General features: G+C 50.2%; 1 protein-coding gene and 2 long non-coding RNA genes across 4 annotated transcripts; all 3 read right to left on the bottom strand.

Moving 5' to 3' along the window:
* Positions 1 to 852: 852 nt before the first annotated feature.
* FEM1A (fem-1 homolog A) lies at positions 853 to 4,497 on the bottom strand. The gene has a single exon (XM_043466268.1). The coding sequence runs from the start codon at positions 4,355 to 4,357 to the stop codon at positions 2,396 to 2,398; it is 1,962 nt and encodes a 653-aa protein (XP_043322203.1). The 5' UTR covers positions 4,358 to 4,497; the 3' UTR covers positions 853 to 2,395.
* Positions 4,498 to 6,146: 1,649 nt separating this feature from the next.
* Positions 6,147 to 9,078, bottom strand: LOC122439284. 2 transcript variants are annotated; one of them, XR_006268840.1, is made up of 5 exons: positions 9,025 to 9,078; positions 8,760 to 8,850; positions 7,509 to 7,641; positions 6,770 to 6,857; positions 6,147 to 6,347 (listed from the first exon to the last, which is right to left on the bottom strand). It is a non-coding gene; the product is annotated as an uncharacterized LOC122439284 (long non-coding RNA). The 2 variants fall into 2 exon arrangements; XR_006268839.1 differs by lacking the exon at positions 9,025 to 9,078 and having other exon boundaries at positions 8,760 to 9,015.
* An 11,218-nt stretch (positions 9,079 to 20,296) lies between these two features.
* LOC122439282 lies at positions 20,297 to 21,075 on the bottom strand. The gene is made up of 4 exons (XR_006268838.1): positions 21,039 to 21,075; positions 20,860 to 20,924; positions 20,463 to 20,598; positions 20,297 to 20,321 (listed from the first exon to the last, which is right to left on the bottom strand). It is a non-coding gene; the product is annotated as an uncharacterized LOC122439282 (long non-coding RNA).
* Between the last annotated feature and the right edge of the window lie 4,601 nt (positions 21,076 to 25,676).

The following is a 25,676-nucleotide window of genomic DNA, read 5'->3' as shown; positions in this document are numbered from 1 at the left end:
ACGCAGAATGGGGCCTACCATCCAGTCGGGGTTCAGTAAATGCTGCCAGTGCAGGTGTCTCCTGGGAAGCTGCTGAGAGCACCTGCTGACTCGAAACCCACTCCTCCAGGGTGACCACCATATATTTGCATGGCCGCTGGGTGGGTGTGGGATGGTAAGGGTCCCAGTGAAACCAGGGGTTGGAGAACCCTCCCACCCTCCCGTCTCACTTGGGAAGTGAGACGGCCCCAAGGCACAGTCTCCCTATTGTCTTGGGAGGTGAGGATGTGGGGAGATGCCTGCCTCAGGTATGGCTGGATCAATCCTCTCCTCTACCAGGGCTTGAACCCAGCCTGCTGCAAGGCAGGTCCTGGGGAAACAGTCAACATCAGTCTCCCAGGACGATGCTGTGGGCAGAGGTGACTGACCATGCCAGTGCAGAGAAAATCAGAATTTAACATGGCAGGACAAAAGGAAAGGGTGGGACTTTCCTCCAGGAAACCCAAGTTCATGCACAGACCTCTTGGGCCAGAGAGTTCATAGGCTCCATCGCAAGGTCTCAGGGAAGCAGGGCTGAGTTGGGGGCCTTCCCGTTCCCTTAGACCTTCCGGAAGGTCAGATCATGCCACGCTCTCCTCTGAGGCAGCCCCCCTGCACAGCAGAGCTGACGACTAAGTCAGTGGTTTTGTTTTTTCTGCAGTAATTCATTCTCCTGACTAACTCTGACACTAAGCCCCAGGACGTAAACTGGGATGGGAGCGTGCTCCCTTACCTGGGTCTTCCACAGCCAGCAGACCCCTCCTCCCCCACCCCCTCAGCACTCCCCCCCCGCCCCCCCCCGTCTTCCAGTTAACACACGGCTGAACGACTGCACCGCACTTGCAGTTAACACTGCCTCCTCTCTTTATTCCGGGCTTTAGGAGGGACAGTGAGGGCGGTTCCCGCCTTGGTGGAAGGCAAAACCTGGTCTTGGAAATAAAGAACGTCCTAACTAACACTGCAAATCCAAAGAGACCTGGTTCCCTCGGTGGGGGCGGGGCATCCGGGGACCCACTGTGCCTGCGGAAGGCTTCCATCCGTGGAGCTGCCCCGTGACAAGGCTGCGGGAGGGGCGTCCGCTCCAGTCCCCTTCCGCTCCCCCAACAGGCCAAGAACACTCTCCTGCTGGCGGCCAGGGCCATGGAGGATAGGCCCTGAGAATCCCACTGTGGAGGGGTCTCTGGCAGGGGGACTAACAATTCCCCTACCCAGGAGCCCCCAGTGATGGGAGGCCGAGATTTCCTTCCACCTTAACTGGCAACCCGTCTCGACCCCCACTGTCTATCTAGCGGATAGACACAGTGGGTCAACAGTGTACCTGGCGTTACCTCAGGGTCACCTGCATCCAGGTCTCCGAGCAGCTAAAAACTGGACACAGCCACTCAGGATGCTGGCCACGTACCTGTGCCCTCAAGCGTGACTTGTGACGTGGAAGCGGCCTGCGGTTTTAACTCATAAATTGTGAAAACCAAAGCCCAAACCAACCATGCTAGGTTTTGCTGGGCGTGAGGCAGCCTGACCCCCAAAAAGGCTAACAGTGAACTATCAGAAAGAAACGTACCGTCACCTTCGCTCCGGGGATGGATACGTGGGGCTAGCACCTCCCTTCCTTAACACAATAAAGCTCACCTCTGCCGGCCGGGGCTGCCTCGGGCACGACAAAACCCTCGCTGCATGAAATGAACTTAGCGAGTCTGACAAACTAAAAATTTTAGAAAAAGAAAAAAAAAAGGAATATGGCAGCAAAACTTCAGGACTCCTGCATCACACCTGTAACCTGCCCGCTTAGTAAAATAAACAGAACACCAAACCACGAAAGCTACGCAAAGGGCAGGCCGCCCCTCCCCGGGTGGAGACCCTTACCCACTGCAGGGTGGAGGGAGCAGGTGCGAACGTGCTAGAAAAGGCAGGTCTCCCAGTTTCCCCTCGGGGCCCAACGTCCTAACCCTGCACTGGGGGGGTCTAGGTCTATCCGGGGGCGGACCAACTCTCAGCTTCTTCCTGCGTTTCTAGGTGGGGGAGGAAGGCAATGGCTTCAACTCATCTGCCCCTGAGTCAGAAGGCAAGACCCTCCTTAACCCAGGCAAACAGGGCGTGTGGGAGGTTGAGCGTCTTCTCCCAGCCATGGATGGGTGCGCAGGCTCCTGCAATAAAGTCCATTCTCCGAGCGCGTCACCCTGAAGGCTTCTAGCACCGACAGCTCGCTCACTCCTATCCCTGCTCCCTGCGGAGGGGAGGGGGCCATGGAGGCGGGAGAGCCCCTCCCCTTTGTCGCTCTCCCAGGTTTCTAGCCACCGGAAGTGCTCCCAGAGAGAGGGCGGGACCGGTGCGGGCCCCGCCCTCCTGGGGTTCGCCTCTCCCACTGTGGTCAGTGCGGTCAGTGCAGCTCAATGAAGGCCTCCAGCTCCTCAGGGATGAAGCCCTTGTAGGGGATCTTGTTCTTGTCCAGGGCGCGGGCTGCAAGGCACTGCAGGGTCACGTAGTTGAAGGGCTGGATGGTGCTCTTGGCAAGCAGCTTCTCGTCCAGCAGCTCGTAGGCCGTCTTCTTGAAGGCGTTGGTGGCGTCCATGTGGGCCCCCGCCTCAATCAGGGCGTTCATGATGCCCGGGCAGTTGTTCTGCGCTGCGATGTGCAGTGGGGTGTTGTTGTCGAAGTCCCGGCTGTCTGGGTCGGCCCCGCAGTCCAGCAGCACCTTGACTACCTGCAGGGAGGGGAACCTGCCCACTGGGTAGCGGCCCACGTTGGTGGTCTCTGCATCCACGGCCATGTGCAGAGGGGTGAAGCCGTTCTTGCCGCGGGGGGCGCACTTGAGCAGCCGGTAGACTGTCTGGTGTTTCAGGTGCTCCTGGTCGGGCGTGCACTCCACCTTCTCCAGCAGGTAGAGCAGGTGGAGGATGATGGCCAGGGCCTTGGTAAACTGCGCCGAGTCCCCGGGCTCCTTGGGAAGCTGCAGGGCCCGCTCCACTTCCCGCACCCCTTTGCACAGCACCCCCATGAGGTCTGCGAAGCCGATGGGCGTGCCTAGGCTGCCCTTGGCCGAGCGGTCCTGGAGCACGTAGGAGAAGAGTTCGGCGAAGGACAGGAAACTGCTGGCCGTCATGGGACTCAGAGGCTCCAGATTGTTTTGCTGCATGTCCAGGGCGTACTTCCACAGGCGGATGCAGCGCTCGAAGTTGCCCGAGTCGGCGTACACCGCGCCCCGGTAGCGGATGTAGTAGGACGTGTCCGGGTGGGAAGGACCCAGGATGCGCTCTCGGATCAGCAGGGCCTGCATGCGCATCTCATCCGGGTCGGTGATGAGCGCCTCCAGTTCCTCGGTGGTGTTCACCTCCCTCGAGTAGTCATAGGCCAGGACCAGTTGCGGGGGCTCCGGTTTGGGCAGATACTCGCCCCCCTGGTGCCGCAGCTCCATGGCCCGTCTCCAGTGTTTCAGGGCCCCGAGCAGATCCCGCTTCTTATCCACGTAGGTGGCTCCCAGCAGCTCCAAGGCTTCCACGGCGGCTTCCCTGCTGGTGGGGCAGCAGCTCTCGTACGATTCACCGCTCGGGGGTTCCTCGGGGGACGAGCGGGCGCCCTGGGGCTGCGCCCTGGCCAGCCCGGGCTGCGCCTGCTCATCCCCAGCAGGCTGCTCCTGAATGAGGTACTCCACGATGTTGGTGTGGCCCGTCACGCTGGCCGCCAGCAACGGTGTCATGCCGTAGCCATCACGCTCCATGCGGGCGTTGCAGCCGAGCAGCAGCTGCAGAATCTCCAGGCTGCCGGACTCGGCGCAGTCGTGCAGGGCTGTGTTGCCCTTGGCGCTGCGCCGGTTCACCTGGGCGCCCTGCTCCAGCAGGTAGCGGGCGATCTCGCGGTGGCCCTTGTAACAGGAGATCATGAGGCACGTGTGCCCGTGCCGGTTGGCCACCTCCAGGTCCGCCTGGTGCTCGCCCACCAAATAGCGCACCACCTCCAGGTGCCCGTCGAAGCACGCGGCGCGCAGGGGCGTCGAGTTGGTACGCGTGGTGCGGTTCACCGAGGCCCCGCGGCGCAGCAGGCTCCGCACCACGTCCAAGTGGCCGGCGGCTGAGGCGGCCCACAGCGGCGGCGCGCCCTCGATGATCTCGCCATCGAAGTGCACCGAGCCGCCCGCCTCCACACTCGCGCCGCACCGGTCCACCAGGTACTCGACTACGTCCAGGTGGCCGTAACGGGCGGCGATGAGCAGCGGCGTACCCCCGCTGGCCACCTCGCCCGTCAGCTCTTCCAGCTCCTCCCGGCTCCGGCCGCTGAGCAGCTTCTGAAGGAGCTGCAGCTTGCCGTCGCGGGCGGCATTGTACACGGCGGTGTGGAGGTCCATGATTTGGGCCTCCGCCAGGCCATGGGCCGGCCGCCGGGGGACGAGGGGACCGGGGGACGACGGACTAGCGCCCCGAGGGGCAGGCGGCAACCTTCACCGTCTCCCCCACCGCCATCTTAGGTGCTTCTGGGGCGGAACAAAATGGCTGCCGCGGCCTGTTTCCGTTGGCGTATGGAAATGTGCAGGGAAATGTAGTTCTCTAAGCGGGCACATTCCGTGGGACAGAAGAAGAACTGTAAGGTGGTAAAACTACAACTCCCAGAATGCCGCGGGACAGGCGCGGCGAAGTGGGAGCACGATGCATGGCGGGAATAGCAGTTCCAATCCAGCCAATTGTGACGGAAACTGGCTGCTCAAGGACTACGACTCCCGTCATCCAATGCTATCGCAATGGCTTGTGGGACCCAGGGAAGTTTGGCTACGTACTTCCTGTGGCTGTCAGTGCCTGAGCCGACAGGAAACGCTGACTCCAGCCAGAGGACTACATTCCATAAAAGGCAGGGCGAGCGACTTGGAGCCAACCAGAAGCGAGAACGAAGGCGAAGCCAGGCGAGTGGTCCGATTTGGGCTTCGCGAGGCTAAACCTCTCACTGGCAGGGGGCGCTCAGGAGAGGCAGGAAAGTGAGTCGGAGTGGGTAGATTTGGAGAGCAGAAAGTACAGGTGGCCCTAAGAGTCCGTGTCCTGCGCGCTTGTTCATTTCTCATTCATTTGTTCGTTCATTCACACACTTATGTATTTATTTACTTACTCATTAATACACTATTAAAAATTTAGTTTTCCTTCATTCACCCCTCAGCATCCTCAATGTTGTTGTTCAGTCGTTCACTCGTGTCCAACTCTTTGCGACTGCAGCCCGCCAGCAGCGTCCTTCACTGTTTCCTAGAGTTTGCTCAAACTCATGTGCATTGACTCGGTGATAATTTGCAAGGCCCAATACAAATGGAAAATGTAGAGCCCCTTGTCCAAAAGTGATTAAAATTTTCCCAACAAAGACAGCAGGGCATTAAACAAGCGTCAGGCCCTTCTGAGTGAGGGGTCCTAGATGACTGCTCACGTGGACAACCCTGTGAAGGCCGAACCCCACACTCAAAGACAGACCCTTGCCTCCAGCACTGTCTGACTTCCATTTTTCTGCTGCCTGCCCCAGGGTTATTGAGGATAATGGGAAAAATGAGGAAGTTGCTATGTCCAGGAATGTTCAAGAAATGCATGCTGTTCTCTACACTCCCGACTTTTGTGTGTGCTGTTCCCTCTGCTTGGAATACTGTTCCATATCTTCTTCACTTGGCTACTTCGTGGGCCTTCTTCAGGTCTCAGCTGAGACTTCAGGTCTTCCTGGATGTTCCTTGACCTAAGGCTTAGTGGGTGTCCTCCCTGGCACCATTGGCATTCTGATCCCTGAATCTTAGTGAAATACTATGTTTTGATCAATTCAGGGTATTGTAAAAAATACCACAGGCTGGGTAGCTATATTAGTTAGGAATCTCCAGAGAAACTGGAGAAGGAAATGGCAGCCCACTCCAGTATTCTTGCCTGGAGAATTCCATGGACAGAGGAGCCTGGTGGGCTGCAGTCTACCGGTTGTAGAGAGTTGGACACGACTGACTGACTTTCACTTTTCCAGAGAAATGGAACCCAATGGCTATATACATATTATATCCATATTCATATCTACACACACACACACACACACACACACACACACACACACACACACACACATATTACATTACCAAACTCAGGATTTGGCTGCTGGCCACTCAAAAGCCAATAATCTAGTGGCAAGTGTCAGTAGAAAGGAAAGATGGTTTATTGAGAAAAGCCAGCAGTTTGGGAAGAAGGTTAACTTATGTCTAGAACCCAACTCTGCAGATTCTGCTCAGCCATGACAATTTTTAAAGGGAAAAAGAGGGGAGTCTCAATTAATCATTATGGTAGGAGCTAAGATTCTTCATCCTTTTTCCACTGTGTGCCGACCACTGACTTCTCCTGAAAAAAAAAAAAAAGAAATGTAGTCTTTTTTTCCAAACCCTTTGGCCACACTGCCTGTGTCTGAGATCTTAGTTTCCAGACCAGGGATTGAACTAGCATCTCCTGCATTGGCAGTGTGGAGTCTTAACCACTGCACCACCAGGGAAGTCCCTCCTGATCTTTCTTTGGATGCTGTCTTGCCTTCATGGTCCGCCTGCAGATTTGCTATGGGGAAGCTGGGAGTAGAGAGCCAATAATTCTTTAATCCTTCATTCTTAACACCTTTTAATTCAGGAAAGGAATCAACAGGTTAGGCAAGGCCATTGTATACATTCTGTAAAACAAAAGTCAGGAATGCTACCCAGTGATCTCATTTTTATGATTAAGGTTTAAGGGGAACAGAAATAGATAAACAGGGAAGAGGCAAATGAGATGCTTACAAATCGCCACTTGTCAGACATCATTCCACTCTGTGAGATTAGGGGCAGAGGTCCATCTCCTGTAACTTCTTCGTGCTGACATACAGCGCTGTGTTTTCAGAGAGGAAGATGTTGACATGGGTCTGTAGCATATATTTGCCGACAGTTTTAGTTGCCTGCTTACATATGTGGGCAGAGGAAGCTATAATTATCCTAATACAAAGATATAGATTATTACGAGCAACAGTGTTAATCTCATTCTTTCCTTGGACACTGAGACTGTGCCTCTAGTGTCCTACTCTGTGACTGCCTGAGCCTGCTCTTTTGTGACTCAGGGAGGCCCAGGAGACTTCAGCTTTTCTACAGACGAGGCAGGGGACACAAAGGGGCTTTGTATTTGGGGAGGGCCCTGCAGGGTCCCTGGGAACTTTTCTTCTCCAGTTTCTCTGGAGATTCCTGACTAATATAGCCCCTGAACTCGTGTGGCTATGGAGTCTGAGAAGCTCTGTGATCGTCCATCTGTAAGCTGGAGAACCAGCAAAGCTGATGGTGTAACTCAGACTGAGTCCGAAGCCCTGAAACCCAGGAGCTCTGACGTCTGAGGGCAGGAAATACGGATGTCCCCGCTCAAGAAGAAAGAGAATTAACCCTTCCTCCACTTCCTTGTTCTATTCCTGCCCTCCTTGGATTGGATGAATCAAATGCTAACTAACCTCTTCCAGAAACACCCTCACAAACACACCCAGAAATAATGTTTTACCTGCTCCCTAGGCATCTCTTAGCTCAGTCAAGTTGACACGTACAGACTTCCCTGGTGGTTCAGTGGTTAACTTCCACTTTGGTGGGGCATGGGTTCAGTCCCTGGCTGGGGAAGTTCTGAATGCTGTGTAATGCTGCCAAACACACACACACACACACAATCGACACAATTAACCATCACAGTGGCTTAAACAACGAACATGTATTTCTTACAGTTTTGGAGGCTAGAAGTTGAAGGTTAGGATGCCAGCCTGATTAGATTTCTGGTAAAGACTCTCTTCCTGGCTATTAGACACCTTCTCACAGTGTCCTCATGTAGAGGAGAGAGAAAGAAAGAGAGCTCCAGTCCCTTTATCCCTTTCTAAGTGCACCGGGGACTTTCCTGGTGGTTCAGTGGCTAAGACTCTGCGCTCCCAATACAGGGGGCCCAGGTTTGATCCCTGCTCAGGGAACTGGATCCCACATGCAGCAACAAAGATCCTGCATGCCCCAACTAAGACCCGGTACAGCCAAAAAATTAAAAAAAAAAAAAAAGAGCTGTTAAATTGTCAAAATTTTTGACAACCAGAGATTAAACCCACCCAGTACTGAACATTAAAACACAGAGATTTAACACTTAAGAAAGCATATAAAAACAAAAGTGAAGGTTGCTCAGTCGTGTCCAACTCCTTGCAACCCCAGGCCAGAATACTGGAGTGGGTAGCCTTTCCCTTCTCCAGGGGATCTTCCCAACCCAGGGATTGAACCCAGGTCTCCCGAGTTGCAGGCAGATTCTTTACCAGCTGAGCCACAAGGGAAGCCCAATAAAAAACAAAGGTGACACTCAAAAACTCATCACCTCCTAATTGTTCACTAAGTGTTATTGTTGTCTGTCTTTCAAGGTGACTTATGCCTCTGAATCTCCTTGGCAGAAATACCACACAGTGGTGTGGACCTGCCCACCTCCTTCCAGTTTTCTACTCTGTGACTCCACCAGGTAGCTCAAAACCATTGATAGGAGTGTCTACAGTCTCAGCAACCCTCCTCCCAGGCCCCCGACCTTGCTCTGTTTTTATTATTTTTTGGCCTCTATGTTGGGTCTTAGTTCCCTGACCAGGAATGGAACCGGTGCCCCCCACCCCCACCCCAACCCCCTGCCCTGCCCGGGAAGTCCCACCTCGCTCTATTTCGTTTCCCACAGCACGTTTCAGTTTGCTACCTAAGTTCCTATATCATTTGCATATTTATGATGTGTATCAGTCTGCCTGCTTACCATGCCAGTCCAGACAAGCCAGGGAGTTTGGTTGTTCGTGTTCACTGCTGTGTCCCAGTTTCTAGCAGCACACAGTAGGCGCTCGATAAATCTGAGTGGCAGTGAATAAAGAGGTCACTCCAGGAAGCCCATTTTAACCACACCTTCACCCTGCCTAGGGCTTCCCAGGTGGCTCAGGGGTAAAGAATCTGCCTGCCAATGCAGGAGACTTGGGTTAGATCCCTGGGTAGGGAAGATTCCCCTGGAGAAGGAAATGGCAACTCACTCCCAGTATTCTTGCTTGGGAAATCCAATGGACAAGAGGGACCTGGCGAGCTATAGTCCATGGGGTGGCAAAGGGTTGGGCATGACTTAAGGACTAAACAACAACCGTCCTTGCTAATGTTTCCTGGCCCCAGCAGGATCCAACCTCCTTCTGTTACATCGGGGTTGGCCAAAAAGTTCGCTCGTGGTCATCCATTACACGTGGCAGAGAACCCAAACGACCTGTTTGGCCAACTCCACTGTTTCTGCCGCCCAGCAGGCTTCCAGGGAGGGAGGCACGGTGGGGGCCGCTGTTTGGCAACGGCGGTGGCCCCCCCAGGTGGCGGCCCCTTGTCTCACCCCTCTGCATCTGGGGAGCCCGCTCTCCCAGCGCCTGTCCCCGCGCCAGGCCCGGGAGGCTGCAAACGTCCAGGCCCCCAAGCGCGGGCACATCCCGGGCGTCCCGCCAGGTGCGCACCGCGGGGCGCCCGCAGCTGCGCGCTTCCCCTCCCGCGCCGCCTAATCGCGGCAGCCGATGCGGGCCCACGGCCGGACCACCTGCGCGGAGAGGCAAGGAAGCCGCGGGGACCTCTGGGGCGGGCCAAACCCCAGCTGGGGGGCTTTCATCATAGGGCGCTTTAAAATCTTTCTAATGAGAAAATATTTTAAACGTTCAGGAACATAGGGAAAATAATACGAGAGACCCCCAAGATAGCAATGCCAAAGATGAGGCGTCCTTATTCAATCCCATAAATATTTCATGAGGTTGCCAGTCGGTTTAGCATTGTTTTAGGAGCTGGGACACAACTGGGAGAAAAATACACAACCCCCCTTCTCTCTGGAATCTGGTTCAAGGAGGGAGAGGCTGGTATGAAATTAAATAACTGTGTTCATTTGTAGGCGTGTGTTAAGGGCTGAGTTTTGTGCCTCCGTCCATCCGCAAATTCACATGCTAGCCCCCAAAGGTGATAGTATTAGGAGGTGGTGTCTCTGGGAACGAGGTCGTGAGGGTCAAGCCCTCCCTAATGGGATTTTGTTGTTGTTTACACGCTCAGTCATGTCTGATTATTTGCGACCCCATAGACTGTAGCCCACCAGGCTCCTCTGTCCATGGCATTTCCCAGGCAAGAATACTGGAGTGGGTTGCCATCCCCTTCTCCAGGGGATCTTCCCGCCCCAGAGATTGAAGCCCTGACTCCTATGTTGGTAGGCGGTTTTTTACCACTGAGGCACCAGGGAAGCCCCCTAGTGGGATGATTTCCCTTATAAAGGGGCCATAGAGACTGCTCTTCCCCCTTTGCCCAGTGAGGACACAGCGAGGAGACCCAGGAAGGGAGCCCTCACTGGACTGTGCTGGCACCCTGATTTTGGACTTCACAGTTTTCCCATGAAAAATAGATTTCTATTGTTTATAATAGGGGTCTGCGGTATTTTGTTTTACCAGCCCAAACTGACTAAGACAGACTGGGCTCCTTAAGTAACAGGTTGTTTATTGTATCACCTTCTGGAGGCTGGAAGTCCAAGGTCAAGGTGTTAGAGGGCTGATTTTTCCTGAAGCCCCACTCCTTCCTCCTCCTCCTTCCTTGCTACTTCAGTAGGTGTTTGTGGTACTTCTGAAACGTGACTCCCCACAGTCACTGACCCTTCTCCCATTGAGAGGTGAGGTCCGTGTCTGCTCCCCTTTAATGTAGGTGGACACATGCCTGCCTCGACCTCTACAAGAAAGCAGAAGTGGCACTGGGATTTCTTCTTTTTTTCTCCTTTTCTTTCTTTTTCTTTTTTAGTTCTCTGAGCTATGCAGTACGTCTGTGTTGCTTATCTATTTTATTGTTTAATTTTTTGGCATGACCACATGGTGCATGTGGTATCTTAGTTCCCCGACCAGGAATCAAACCCATATCCCCTGCATTGGAAACTTAGGATCTTAACCACTGGACCACCAGGGAAGTCCCTGCGCTGGGATTTCTGAGGCTAGGACACAAAAGGTCACCAGCTCCCCCTGGTTCTCTTGAGGTACAGAGTCTGAGAATTCAGCTGCCAGGAAAGAAGTCAGCCCCCCAAAGATCATCATGCTGAAGGCACATGTAGACCCTCTGGACTGCTGTCCCCACTGATCCCTGCCTTCCAATCCTTTCCCTTTAGGATGTCCCCCATCTAGGAGATCATGTAGGACCTTCCAGACCAGCCATCCACCTGACCCCACCCACAGGCCACAGACACTGAGTCTGCCCAGAATCCTGACCTGAGATACATAGATGTCCGAGAGATATACACAAGTGAGTGTTCTAAGCCTGTACATTTTGGAATAGTTTGATGCGTGGTAATAACTGGAAAAGCATTACATGTAGCTTGTGGCTTTAATTTGCCTGTCTGTAATTCCTGAGCGGATCAGAGAGTTCCCTCCTGAGAGTTTGTTTACCGTCTGCTCCCTCTTGGGGGCACTGCCTGCTCATCAGTTAAGATGCCACAGTTTAGTTTCTAAGAGGCAGCCTCAACGTGCCTCTCTCCCCCAAAGGGATAGATGGATTGCTGTCGTCTCTCACAGCCTGAGGGGTTATGTCTTCCATTCATTCATTCAGCCGTGCTGATTTATATTCTAAGCACTGACTGCACAGTGGGCCAGGTGCTGGAAGCTGGGATGCATTGAGCGAGACACAGTGTTCTCAGGAGCCAGGAATCTGGTGGAGGGAGAGAACTTGAGTCAGGGGGTGTGGTCCGGATGCAGGAGCCCTGAAGACCCCTGGATTGTAGCTGACTGGAGAGGGAATGAGGACGTGGAGAGAGGCTTCGTCCACGGACAGGGTTTTTCAGGTAGAGTGAATGAAGTAGTGTTCCAGATCACTCAAGTTGTCCGTTTTGGCTTAACAAACTACCTCAAGCCTAGTGTCTGCTGGGGGCCGAATGGGTCCTCTCCTAATTCTTACATTGAAGCCCTAACCCCTGAAAGTGAAAGTGAAAACGTTAGTCACTCAGTTGTGTCCAACTCTTTGCGACCCCATGGACTATAGCCTGTCAGGCTCCTCTGTCCTTGGAATTCTCCAGACAAGAATACTAGAGTATCTAGGGATCGAATCCAGGTCTTCTGAATTGCAGGCAGATCTCTTTACCGTCTGAGTCACCAGGGAAACCCAAACCCCTAACGTGACTGTATTTGCAGATAGAGGAAGCACGCAGCCTCAGAAGTCACTTAGCATCACTTCCACCCTGTTCTGTTTGCTGGGAAGTTGATAAGGCTTACCCTCGTTAAGGGAGAGAGGGGCTTCACAGGTGGCTCAGTGGGAAAGAACCCACCTGCTACTGCAGGTCCACTCCCTGGTCTGGGAAGACCCCCTGGAGGAGGGCATGGCAACCTACTGCAGCACTGTTTCTGGGAGAATCCCCATGGACAGAGGAGCCTAGCGGGCTACAGTCCACAGGGCCACAAAGAATCAGACACAACTGACGCGACTGAGCCCATAGGAATGCACTCATTCAGTACCTCATAGAATCACCCCATACCCACAAGATAGAAGTTCAGGGACATTTGTTGCCAAAGGTGAGGGGACACTCTTCTCCTTAAAAGCCCCTGAATTAATCACACAATGGGGCCTTTTTGTAACACAGTGAATGAGACTCAGATTTAAAGACATCTATCCAAAGCACATTTCAACAAAATCCTCTTCATTTTCACCTCAAGATAAGACATCTCTGAGTAATAAAGCAACATCATCCATACTACTTTCCTAGCTGCCTATGATGAAATGTCTATTTTTTTAAACTGTAGAAGTCTGAACTGTAAAGACCATTCCCTAACATTAATTAAAGTGTATTAAATGCATTTAGTATGTTTACTGTGTTCTGCAGCTGTCATTTTTATCTCATTTCAAAATATTTTCATCAGCCTCAAAGACAGCCACATCCCATTAGCAGTCACTCTGTACCCTCTTTCCACCAATCCACTCTGTGCATCTGTGGATTTGCCTGTTCTGGACATTGTGTATACATGGACTCACGCGCTGTGTGCCCTTCTGTGCCTGACTTCTCTAACTGAGCATCCTGTTTTCAAGGTTCATCTACATTGTAGCAAATGTCATTGTTCTTTCTTTTTCATCGTGGCTCAGTAATAGTCCATGGTGTAGATGGACCATATTGTGTTTATCCATTCATCCATTGATGGACATTTGGGTCATTTCCACATTTTGTCTGCTGTGACTAGTGCTGCAATGAATACTTGTGTATAAGAATTTGAATTCCTGGTTTTAATTATTTGGGGGTATAGACGAAAAAGTGGAATTGTGGGATCATATAGTAATTCTATGTTTAACGTTTGGAAACATCATCATACTGTTTTCCTGTGTCTCTGTTTAAAAAAAACAAAAACAGTTTTGCCGGGACTCCCCTGGCGGCCTGGTGGCTAAGACTCCACGTTCCCAGTACAGGGAGGGGGGTGGGGGCTGGGTTTGATCCCTGGTCAGGGAACTAGGTCCCACATGCCACAACAAAGATCAAAGATCTTCACAGTCAAATAAAAATGAATATTAAAAAACAGCTTTACTAAGTAAAGTTTGCATACAAGAAACTAGACATATTTAAAATGCACAATCATGTCCTCCACAAATAAAGGCAGTTTTTCTTTTTCCTTCCGGAGAAGATGCTGTTTGCTACAGGTTTTCATAGGTATCCTTTATTGGGTTGAGAAAATTCCCCTCTATGACTAGTTTCCTGAAACTTAAGAAAAATCAAGAATAGATGTTAGATTTCATCAAGTGCTTTCTCTGCACTTACTGAAATGATCATGTGGTTTTTCTTTTAGTTGTTCATATAGTGAATTATTTTGATTAGTTTTCAGGTGTTAAGCCAACCTTGCCTTGTTTGTAACTTTTTGTGCTCAGACTGTGCAGTCGAGTCCACTCTTTGTGAACCCATGGACTGTAACTCTCCAGGCCCCTCTGTCCATGGAATTTTCCAGGCAAGAATACTGGAGTGGGTAGCCATTTCCTTCTCCAGGGGATCTCCTGACCCAGGGCTCAAACACATGTTGCCTGCATTGGCAGGCAGATTCTTTACCACTGAGCCACCAGAGAAGCCCAACCTGTACTCTGGGGTCTGTCAGAATATCCCTTCTCTGCCCTGAGGAGCAAATTCTGTAACCTGTGTGGTCACTGTCAGTTAAAAAGTCTTACCTTGTCCCCAGCCCTGTTTACCACTTCCACCTAAAGCTTTCTCCATCCCCTCTGTTGGCTAGATGCGTGTCTGGGAAAGCTCGGGTGACGTGGAGGCCCCTGGGACCCCCCGCTCCCCGTGCCTAGCCCCTTCTGCTTTGCTTTGCACGTGTGCCTGGTGGGTGCTGTTTGCGTCAATCCCTCCCTCACCACGCTGGGGCTGGGCTGAAGAGAGGGTGCTCTTAGCATACCTGTGGGTGTGAGCACTGACCACCCACACAGCTGCCCTCTCTGGGCTGGGCTGAGCACCAGCTGGGATCCAAAAAGGCAGCGATGGGAGGGAACAGATTCCCGAGCCAGCTGTGAGTTGGGGGAGGAAACTCAGCCATCTCCTTGTGATGCTGCCTGCCTGTTGTCATGGAAACTGAAGCCACTCTCTTTTGAAGGACCCATTAAGGTACAGGATATAATCGGCGCTCTCTCTGGCCGACCCCCACCCTCCCTGGTGGGAGGCGACCACCCTCTGAACAGCAGCCCCCAGATGATGAAGCATCCGAGTTCTGCCCTCACCCCCCCTTTCCAGCGCTGACTGGAGACCACGTGTGGTGTGACCTTATTGGCACCTTGGCAAACTCCCCCATGCAACTGAACAACAACAACCTCATAGGAGGTAATGTAGTTAAAGTTGTCAAAACAGTGTCTGGATGAAGAAAATGTAGTATACTCACATCATGGAATAATACTCAGCCTTGAAAAAGTAAGGAAGCACTGATACACACTGCCTTGAAAAAATTATGTTCAGTGAAGGAAGCCACACACCACAGACCACATGGTGTATGATGTCATTTATATGAAATGTCCAGAACAGATAAGTCCTCAGGGACAGAAAACAGATGGATGGTTGCCAGGGGCTGTGGGGAGAGGGAAATGGGGAGTGACTGCTTAATGGGAATGGGGTTCCTTTTAGGGTGATAGAATGTTCTGGAAGTAGGTAGTGGTGCTGGCTCTGGATCTTTGTGAATGTACCAAATGCCACTGAATTGTCACTTTAAAATGGTTGAAATAGGGAATTTCCCTGTGGTCCAGGGGTTAGGACTCTGTGTCTTCACTGCTGAGGGCTCAGGTTCAATCCCTGGAAAAGATCCCATCCCGCAAGCTGTGTGGCATGGCCAAAACAACCATGACAAAACAAATGTTGAAAAAAATTTTATGTGTATTTGTTTTATAAGATTTAAGGATTTTAAAAATTTGTTTATTTGGCTGCACTGGGTCTTAGTTGTGGCATCTGGGATTTAGTTTCCTGACCAGAGATTAAACCTAGGCCCCCTGCATTGGAAGCATGGAGTCTTAACCATGGGACCACCAGGGAAGTCCCAGGATTTAAAGATTTTTTTGATGGTGTGACAGACATGGTGACACTCAGGTGGAAGAAAGGCTTCTTATGTTATTTGAAGCTCCAAACAAGAGGATACAGGGCTTGTCCTGGGGGACTGGGGGACAGCAAGCTGGAGCTATAGGAGGCAGCTTCTGTAGGCCTTGTGATGGGGTTAGCTAGGTTTCCTGGGCCTCCTGGGGTTGACTAACTTGAGTGATTTTTTGAGTTCCAAGACAATGGGGCAATCAGAGCAGGTGTGTGGTGGCCCTTGAGTATGAGAGCTGATACGGGAAGTGATTCAGGTGTGGACTTAGGTAGTTTCTCAAGAAGAACTGGATCAATCTCTGTCCAGGACCTGAGAAATGGGTCCGTCGCTCTTCTTTCCTCTCTCCCTCCCTTTTCTTTCCTCCCTCCCTTCCTTCTCCCTCTCTCCCTTCCTTTCTTCCTTCCTTCTTCCTCCCTCCTTTTCTTCCTTTTCTCTTGTCTATCAAACCGTTGTTTGTCCCTCTTTATACTTTTATCAGCATCATTATTTCCTCAGGATCATTTCCTGAGTCCATGGTGCCATGCACTTACACACTATCTCCTTAATCTTTATAACAGCTTGAAGAAAGAAGCTGTAATCACTGCATTTCACAGACAGGGAAGCTGAGGCTGAGGAGGCAACGCACTTGCCAGTGTCCCTGCTCAGCATCCTTTGCTGCCCTGCCCCAAGCCTTGGAAGTGCTTCTGGTCCCGTCAGTGTCCTCGGCTGCTCAGTCGTGTCCGACTCTGTGCGACCCCGTGGACTGTAGCCCTCCAGGCTCCTCTGTCCATGGGGATTCTTCTGGCAAGAATACTGGAGTGGGTTGCCATACCCTTCTCCAGGGGATCTTCCCAACCCAGGGATCAAACCCAGGTTTCCCACATTGCAGGCCGATTCTTTACTGTCTGAGCCACCAGGGAATCCCATCAGAGAACAATAAATTATTTTTTCTGAAAGACCCTGTGGAAGGAGTCACTTCTTTTTTAAAATATTTATTTATGTACTTATTTATTTGGCCGCACTGGGTCCTAGTTGCAGCACTCAGGATCTTTGATCTTCCTTGCGGCATGTGAACTCTTAGTTGTGGCATGTGGCATCTACTTCCCTGACCAGGGATGAAACCTGTGTCCCCTGCAGTGGAAACAGGGAGTCTTAATCACTGGACTGCCAGGGAATTCCCTGCCAGTTCTTAAATATCATGTAAATGGAATCATGCAGTATGTATCCTTTTGTGTCCAACTTCTTTTGTTCTGCATGACTTTTAGTCATCTGGGCTGCTGCCTGTGTCATCAATTTGTTCCTTCCCCCTGCACCCCGAGAGGTATCTCATGGTGTGGCTCTACCACAGTTTGTTTATCCATTTGCCACTAGTTAGTTTTTATTTATTCCCAGCAAAGCTGTCATGACTATTTTTGTGAAATTTGCTCTGTGGAAATATTCTTTTCCCTTCTATGTAGACCTAGGCATTAAATTGATGAGTCAAAGGGAAGAAAATAAACTTCCATTTTGTTAGAAGAACTCCACTGTCTTCCTATATATTGGTGTCTCCTCCTTCTTTGCCTCACTCTGATTTCTTCATGTCTGCTTTCTTGGGACTACCTTCCAAATAAACCAAACTTGTCTCAGGCTCTACTTTCATGGATTTTCCAAATTAAGCTAACTGGACACTGATGAAATATAGTAAGATGGCTCCCTGGGTTGTACCTTCAGTTCCTATGTCCACAGCACCTCTGGTGATGGATGGACACCTTTATAGGTACATACGGGTGATGGCTCATCTTTGTAGGTACATGTGGCCCTCATGCTTTTGTGTCTGGTGAATGTGACAGGGTTTCATACATTAACATCTCAACTGAATACTTATTAGATGCTAGCACGGAGCTGGGCATAGGGGGACTACAAAGATGAAACTGGTGAGATTAACTGGGGTTCCCCCCCCCCGCAGTGGTCATTGGAAGAAATAAAAGGTTAGTGTTTTTTTGTTTGTTTTTTGTGCCATTCCACAGAATATGGAATCTTATTTCCCAGACCAGGGATTGAACCCACATCCCCTGCACTAAAAGTGTGGGATCTTAACCACTGGACCACCAGGGAAGTCCCAAGACTAGTGGGGCTTTTTTTTTTTTTTTTTAACCAAAGGAAGGATTCCCCTAAATAAGAATCAATGGGGAAGCTGCTCAAAATGCAGATTCCTTGACTTACCCAACCCCTGGCTTATTGAAACTGAGAGGATCCTGGGAAGGTGCATTCTTTGTGAGTTTCATAGGGAAATCATCCTCATATTAAAATTGGAGAATTCAAGCAAGAGGTGATAGTGGGCAGGCCAGTTGTTGAATATACCTGGTGGGAAATGATAGGCTATTACTATCAGCAAGGAGGGGCCAGATCATGTAAGTCACTTGTGAGAATATTTGAATCTTATCCTGCAGGTGATGGGAGTCTTGAAAGAGTTAAAGCAAGGGTGGGACATGGTCAGATTTTCAATCTAGAAAGACCCCTCACTGTATATGGGGAATGAAGTGGCTGTGTGTGTGTGTTGAGGGAAGAAGGAAGAGACTATGAGATGCCCAGGTAGTGATGGAGATAGGGGGCTGGAGAAGAGGACAGATATGATGAAAATGACTTTCCATGGGGAATATGGGAGAGGGAGGGTCTCTGGGATGTGGAGAGCCTGCCACGTGATGGGGGCCTGGAGGGAGGGGCAAGTTGGGAGTTGGGTGGATTGGGCATTCAGCTTGACATTATTAATTTGAAGTGATGGAGAGACACCCAGGGATAGGTATGCTTAGAAATACAAGGGCAGAACCTCCTCTTTCACTGGGGTCCCTAAAGGGTGGTCTCTGGGTGCCTTTTCATATCTGAAAGCTCTCTCATTCCCAGAGAAGAATTCTAAATATACCAGAAAGTCTCTCACATTTAGCCTTAACCCAGATATTGAACTCTCTCTCCCCTCCCCATTCATGAAGAGCCTCTGGCATTTAGATATCTTGTAATCCTATTTTCTCTGCTTGTTAATGGACCCACTGAGGCAGTACTCCTGGGAAAGAGAAAGATTTCATTTGTCTGGGGCTGAGGAGGGAGACGGGGTTGCCAGAGCTAATGAGGAATCAATGCCTTGTAATTGCTAATTAAACGAGCCTGGCTCTCTCCTGGGGCTATTAGTTGGCTGGCTGGCCCTTGAGTGTCCACAAATTTAATTATTCTTCCCAATAAACACCTGCTGCAACCATCACCCTCTGGTATCTCTTCAGGGGAGACCAGAGAGAAGTGGGGTCTGCATGTGTGTTCCAAAACCATCAATTCATTTATTGATGGGTGTATTGGTTTATTCTCAGATGCCTTTATTGAGTCAACAAATGTGTTTATTGAGCACCTGCTGTGTACCAGGGACACAGCGCTGAACATACAAGCACAGCCTCTGCCCTCATGGCGCTCACAGTGTCGTTGGGGGACAGTTCTGTAAATAGCCAGCACAAAACAATTAGACCAAGTGCCGGTGGAAGCTTCCCCAGGTCTGTGAGAATGTATAATGTAGACTGGGCATAGGGAATGGTCATGCAACAAAGAAAGACTCCCTTGATGAAATGAGGCTTGGATGAAGAGGCAGAATGAGCCCCAGGGCACTCTGGGTGGCGGGGGAGGTGCAGAGCAAAGGTGAAGGCTGTTCTGAGACTGACCTGAGTTGGATGTTGTGTCTGTGACTTAATTGTTGGGAGCGGGGGCAGAGAGAATTGGGCGTGAGCTTCAGTGATGCCACAACCCACCTACTAGACACAAATTTGTATGTGTTCCTGTAATTGGTCTATGGAACTGATGGCAGGGTTGGGAGGGAAAAAAAAATCACTCCTCAGAACTTTTATTGAGAAGTCTCTGTAAAACCCTTACCTAGGGAGGCCTTCAAATGCCATTCCCTCATTGATGCCCCAGGAAGGTGTAATGAGATGGTTAAGAGCCCTGGACTCAGAGTCAGGTGTTTTGTATTTCCAGGCCTGTGGGATGCATCTGAGGGACATGACCAACAGCATACATCGCCATATGTTCTTGGGGTGCATGCCCCCTATATTGTTCCCTCCCCTGCCCTTGTTCCATGGTATTAGTCAGCCCAACCCCTGGGTGGAAGTGATTTCTCCCTGAATCCCCACCCCCAACACTTCCTTGTTCATCTTGGGAGGAGGTCGATGGGAGTCCACGCTATGAGGAAGCTGTGACTTGTTGTCATAGTACATCAGAACAACAAAATCACTAGTCTTCCACACAGCACTAGACCACAACCGCTCCAGTCTTCTTCGCCACCGTCTGCCCCATGTCTTAGATCCCCACTGAGTTATCTCCCCTCACCTGAGCTAAGCCATGACACCTGTTCTCCACTGTCTCCTGGTATCCATTCCTGGTCCTCCTGGAGAGAGGCAGGGTCTGGTCCTCAAGGGCCCAACTCCCACCCAGCTATATTGGAAACATGGAATTTGGAGTTGGGAAGCTGTGGGGTTGACTTGCAGCTTCACTCTTGGGCTTGTTACATCCCTGCCCCTCTTTGGGTCTCAGTTTCCTCAGCTGTCGCCTGAGTGTAACAAAAACTCATGTCCCAGGGCCAAATAAGGCAAGATATAATGTATATAAAACGCTTGGCACTATGCTTCTCACAGAAGTCTGGAAAGAGGACACTAATGCCATGTTGGCAGGCTCCTGCACCCCCCCCCATCCCCCGTATTACCGATTGGCCGTCTCACCTGTTGGAGATTAGATTTTTGTGTGTGTGCACTTTTATCTCACCTGCTTGTCTGAAAAATAATTCGTTGAGAGATTCATTAAATGAAGAACAAGTCTCCAGAAATGTCAGACACTTCAGACCACCCTCTGTACCACCCCCACCGCCCCGCCCCGCCCCCTTGTGACTTGTGAGTACAAGGGCTTCCCGGTACCAGGGAAGCTATCCAGCGTCTTGGTTCTGAAATGAAGTCGGCCCCGAAATCCCCAGGAGCTGTCCGGAGCTCTGGTGCTGAAACAGCTTGTGGCTCGCTTCCTGGACCCCGAGCGGCGCTGTCCGGAGTCTCGGTGCTGAAATAAATAGCAATTTCCTTCCGTGGTCGTCGGAGAGCTGTTCCCCGCCTCGGTGCTGAAGAAACTTGATTTGCTTTCCTGTCATCCCCAGGTCACTCCAGTCCCCTCTGTTCTTCTCCCTCTTGGGAACCAGTACAGTTTTTTCCCCTCCACTCTTCTTCCAGGCGCGCTTTCCGGCGCTAGGTAGGGGAGACACGGAGAGATCTTAACTAGGACTTATACCTGCACCCCACCTCGTGGAATGTTTCCAGAACTTACCTCCCAGATAGTCAGCGCGGCTGGCCTCTGCTTTCCAGACCGTCAAACTTCACAGTCTTCGTCGCCTATTAGGAAAATGCCCATGCCCTGACCTGCAAACCAGCCCCATTCACAGGAACCCGCGTCCCTCAGACCACCCCCTCCCCCCACGCAGCTTCGTCCAGCCCTGTGTGCCTCACCTGCTTTCAGTCCTGTAGGCAGTTGCAGGTGTCCAGTGGATGCCTAGGCGGGGGACCTGCGCTTTTATGAGCTTCAGGGAAGGCGGGGCGCCGGGGAACCTGGGGGAGGGGCTTTGCCAACCTGCCAATGACACTCCGCCTCGAATGCAACTCCAAAGATTACCTCATAGGTTGTGGCCTCGGCTTCAGAATAAAAGTCTGGCATCTGCCCAAAACCTGGGTTAGAGGTTTTCAGGAGGGGAAAGGGGCACTCATTGTGTTCCCCAGGGTCTTCCCCCAGGGCCCAACCCCCTCCTAGGTCTCTGAACTCCCTGTCAGCTCAGGAACCCTGGTCTGTACCTACTTCTTCCCATTCCCAGCTTGTGCTATTGCTGAATCAGGAGAGAGAAAACTAGTGCACAGGGCAGAACATTTAAGTCCAGTTCCAGATAAGGAAACTGTAGTCTGTGGGACTATAGGGCTCAGAGGAGGCTGGGGCTGAGGTGAGATTAAAGCCGAGATTTTCTTTAATAACTTGCCAGGATTCTTTAAATATATATAGATATTTATTTGGCTGCTCCTGGTCTTAGCTCGGCATGTGGGTTCTTTAGTTGAGGCATGCAAACTCTTAGTTGCAAGCCTAGATCTTTTTATTCCTTGATTCAAAACCAAACTCATAACTTTAGTTTATTGTTTTGCTTTCCTGAGCTGGCTCTGAGACAAAACACACACGAATTTGGCTTCAAACTCAAGATTTTTCTCCTCCTTGCTGTGGGTATTCTGGTACAATCAAACCTCTTCGTGCTTCAGTTTCCTCAGTTGTGAAATGACAATGATGGTAGTACCTTCTCAGAGCATTGAGATGAGGAATTAATGATATGCTTGTGGATTATATGTTGGAAATAAATAATCAGGACTGGGGCTAGGGTGAGGGAGCCAGTGGCCTCAGATGCAAAACTTAAGGGGCTACAAAAATCCCTCAGCAATCCAGTGTTTTATGAAATAAAAATTAATGGAAAAAATCCACAATGAACAAAATACCTAACTTTAAGTAAAGACATGATCAGCATTACTGATTTCTCCTCTTGCCTCAGGCTCCAGTGCAGCTTGGCATAGCACTAGAAATCATGTCTGAACATGATAAGTTTCCCAATAGTGTAGCTATGATTGTTTTCCAAGACATCCCACTCACTTACTGACTCAACAGACTTTTCTTGTATTAGAGAATGGGGACACATACATGAATTCAGCAACCAACCCTACCTTTAGGGAGGAAGACATGAAGACGTAACTATGCTTAGAAGTACTGTGTGTGACAACAGAGGGACTTCTGTCCTGGCTCGTGCTGTCCCTAGTGTGAACATCCCCTGAAGGAGCTGTTCATTGTGTGGAATCTGAGCTCACAAGTGAGCTACCTGGAGATCACCTGTGAATTCAGGGGCATCAGATAAGGCACTTAGTGTTTGTCAACAAAGTGCCAAACCAAGGGTTAGCCCCATCCATACACTGGGGAAAAGTTCAATCACACCCATAGGGATAGGGCTCCCTGGTGGCTCAGTGGTAAAGAATTCTGCCTGCCAATGCAGGGGATACAGGTTTGATCCCTGATCTGGGAAGATCCCACAAGCTGCAGAGCACCTAAGCCCAGGCACAACAACTATTGAGCCTGTGCTCTAGAACCCGGGAGCTGCAACTACTGAGCCTGAGCACCACTACTACTGAAGCCTGAGTACCCTAGAGCCTGTGCCCTGCAACCAGAGAAACCACCGCAATGAGAAGCCCAAGCACTGCAACTAGAGAGTAGCCCCTGCTCACCACAACTAGAGAAAAGCCCGAACAGCAGCAAAAATCCAGCACAGCCAAAAATAAAGCATTAAAACAAAAAACATAAGGATGGATGCAGAAGGGAATTCTGACACATAGTAGATACTCAACAAGTTCACTGTCAGCTACATGACTTGTGGGAGTGCAGCTGAAACACTCTGCCTTAATTCTTCCATTCTGCCTCCCACGTGGAGGACAGCTCTGACTTCCCAGCTCCAAAGGAGGAGCAGGGAGCCTGCCATGAAAGGAAGAGGAAGAAACAGGAATGAAGTCTGGGGGTGGCTACCTCATTTATTTGTTCTCCTCTTTAAAAAAATTTTTTTTTTTATTTTTTAAAAAGAAATTCAAACCCACAGGAAAGTTGCAAGAATAGTGCAATGAACTCTCATATCATCTTTACCTGGATTAATCCACCCATTGTTAACATTTGGCCACGTTTACTTTCATGGCATCTGGTCCCATCACTTCATGGCAAATAGATGGGGAACAGTGGAAACAGTGGCTGACTTTATTTTTCTGGGCTCCAAAATCACTGCAGATGGTGATTGCAGCCATAAAATTAAAAGACGCTTACTCCTTGGAAGAAAAGTTAAGATCAACCTAGACAGCATATTAAAAAGCAGAGACATTACTTTGCCAACAAAGGTCCATCTAGTCAAGGCTATGGTTTTTCCAGTGGTCATGTATGGATGTGAGAGTTGGACTATAAAGAAAGCTGAACGCAGAAGAATTGATGCTTTTGAATAGTGTTGGAGAAGACTCTTGAGAGTCCCTTGGACTGCAAGGAGATCGAACCAGTCCATCCTAAAGGAGATCAGTCCTGGGTGTTCATTGGAAGGACTGATGTTGAAGCTGAAACTCCAATACTTTGGCCACCTGATGCGAAGAGCTGACTCATTGGAAAAGACCCTGATGCTGGGGAAGATCGAGGGCAGGAGGAGAAGGGGACAACAGAGGATGAGATGGTTGGATGGCATCACCGACATGGGTCTGGCTGGACTCCGGGAGTTGGTGATGGACAGGGAGGCCTGGTGTGCTGCGGTTCATGGGGTCACAAAGAGACACGACTGAGCGACTGAACTGACTGACTGACTTTCTCTTTGTCTTTTTCTCTACAGATATATTTGCCTCTGTTCCAATCATGTAAGCTGCAGACACAACTGCTCCTTCATCCTAAATACTTGAGCACACATTCCCCAAGATCAACTCTACTACGTAACTTAATGCAGTGATCCCAACCAAAAAGTTAAAGCTGTTTCAACACCACTGCCTAATCCAAAGTCCACATTCCAGTATCACCAGTCGTCCCAGTCCTGTGTGTTATTTTTTAATTAATATAATTGCTTTACAATGTTGTGTTAGTTTCTGCTGTACCACAATGTGAATCAGCCAGCCATGTGTATACATACATCCCTTTCCTCTTGAGCCTCCCGTCCCCCTTCCCGTCCCACCCCTCTAAGTCATTACAGAGCACAGAGCTGAGCTCCCTTATACAGCAGCTTTCTGCTAGCTAGCTATTGCCAGTCCTGTCTTAACGGCATTTCTTCCCAAGCCAGGATCCAATTCAGAATCATGCATTGCATTTCATTGTCCCATCTTCCATTTCTTTTGCAGAGGGGTGGGCTTTGTATAAGAAGATGAGTCAGACTCCAGGCTCTTCCTTTCAACCCTGAGACTTGGCCCCATCGCTGTCTTCTACAAGGGTGTGCTGTGTACACAGGGTCTGCCCCCCCCACTAGTGTGCTTAGTCACTCACTCGTGTCCCACTCTTTGTGACCCCATAGACTGCAGCCTCCTAGGCTTCTTTGTCCACGGGAATCCTCCAGGCAAGAATACTGGAGTGGGTTGCCATGCCCTCCTCCAGGGGTTCTTCCCAAGCCAGGGGTCTAACCCAGGTCTCCTGCATTGCAGACGGATTCTTTACCAACTGAGCCACCAAGGAAGCAGGGGTTTGTTTAGAGGATTTCTTGTCTCCTCTCCTCCAAAATTCTGGAAAGACGTGACCAGATCTGCACCTCACCTCCAAAGCCTACTTGATATATTCATCTACACCAGAAAAAAAAAAGTTTGTTTGTTTTTTTTTAAATATCTGCTGTATACCAGCTACTTTCCTGGTGGCTTAAACGGTAAAGAATCTGCCTGTAATGCAGGAGACCCAGGTTCAATCCCAGGGTCAGGAAGATTCCCTGGCTAAGGGAAGGGAATGGCAATCCACTCCAGTATTCTTGCCATGGACAGAGGAGCCTGGGTGGGCTATAGTCCATGGGGTCACAAACAGTCAGACATGACTGAGCAAGTAACTCACACACATGTGTCAGGCACTGGGAATATAACAGTGAACCAAACTAATATGATTTTTTTGCCCTCTGTTTAGTGCAGAAGATAATAAACAAGTAAAGAAATAAAGGAACAGGATAACCTCACACAGTGATGACTGCTATGAAAAAAAACAGACCAGGGGTTTGTGATAGTGCAGCAGTCAGCAAACTTTTCTGTAAAGGGCCAGAAAGTAAATATTTTCAGCTTTGCAAGCCAGCCGGTCTCCCTCGTGGCTACTCCCCTCTGCTGTTGTTGCTCAAAAGCAGCCTTGAAGAATATATAACTGGATGAATGTGACTATGTGCCAATAAAACTTTATTTGTGAAATAAAGTAGCAGCTGTGGAGAAATTTAAAGGATAAACATGGGACTGAAGGAACATTTGTTGTAAAAGCCCTGGGGGCAGGGGAACAGGTCCTGATGGATGTGTTGGAGGATGACCAAGGGTGGTATTAGGAGATATAATCAGAGAGAGGTGACCAGGGGTCTGGTCACTCAGGACAGGAGTAGATCACAC

This window comes from Cervus canadensis, chromosome 4 (genome assembly GCF_019320065.1).
Source record: "Cervus canadensis isolate Bull #8, Minnesota chromosome 4, ASM1932006v1, whole genome shotgun sequence".
Lineage (NCBI taxonomy): Eukaryota > Metazoa > Chordata > Mammalia > Artiodactyla > Cervidae > Cervus > Cervus canadensis.
The sequence above is the reverse complement of the archived record's forward strand: the minus strand, read 5'-3'. Positions and strand labels throughout refer to the sequence as shown.

Coding starts and splice junctions, on each gene's coding strand:
- FEM1A (XM_043466268.1), bottom strand. CDS start 4,357: ATGGACCTCCACACCGCCGTGTACAATGCCGCCCGCGACGGCAAGCTG.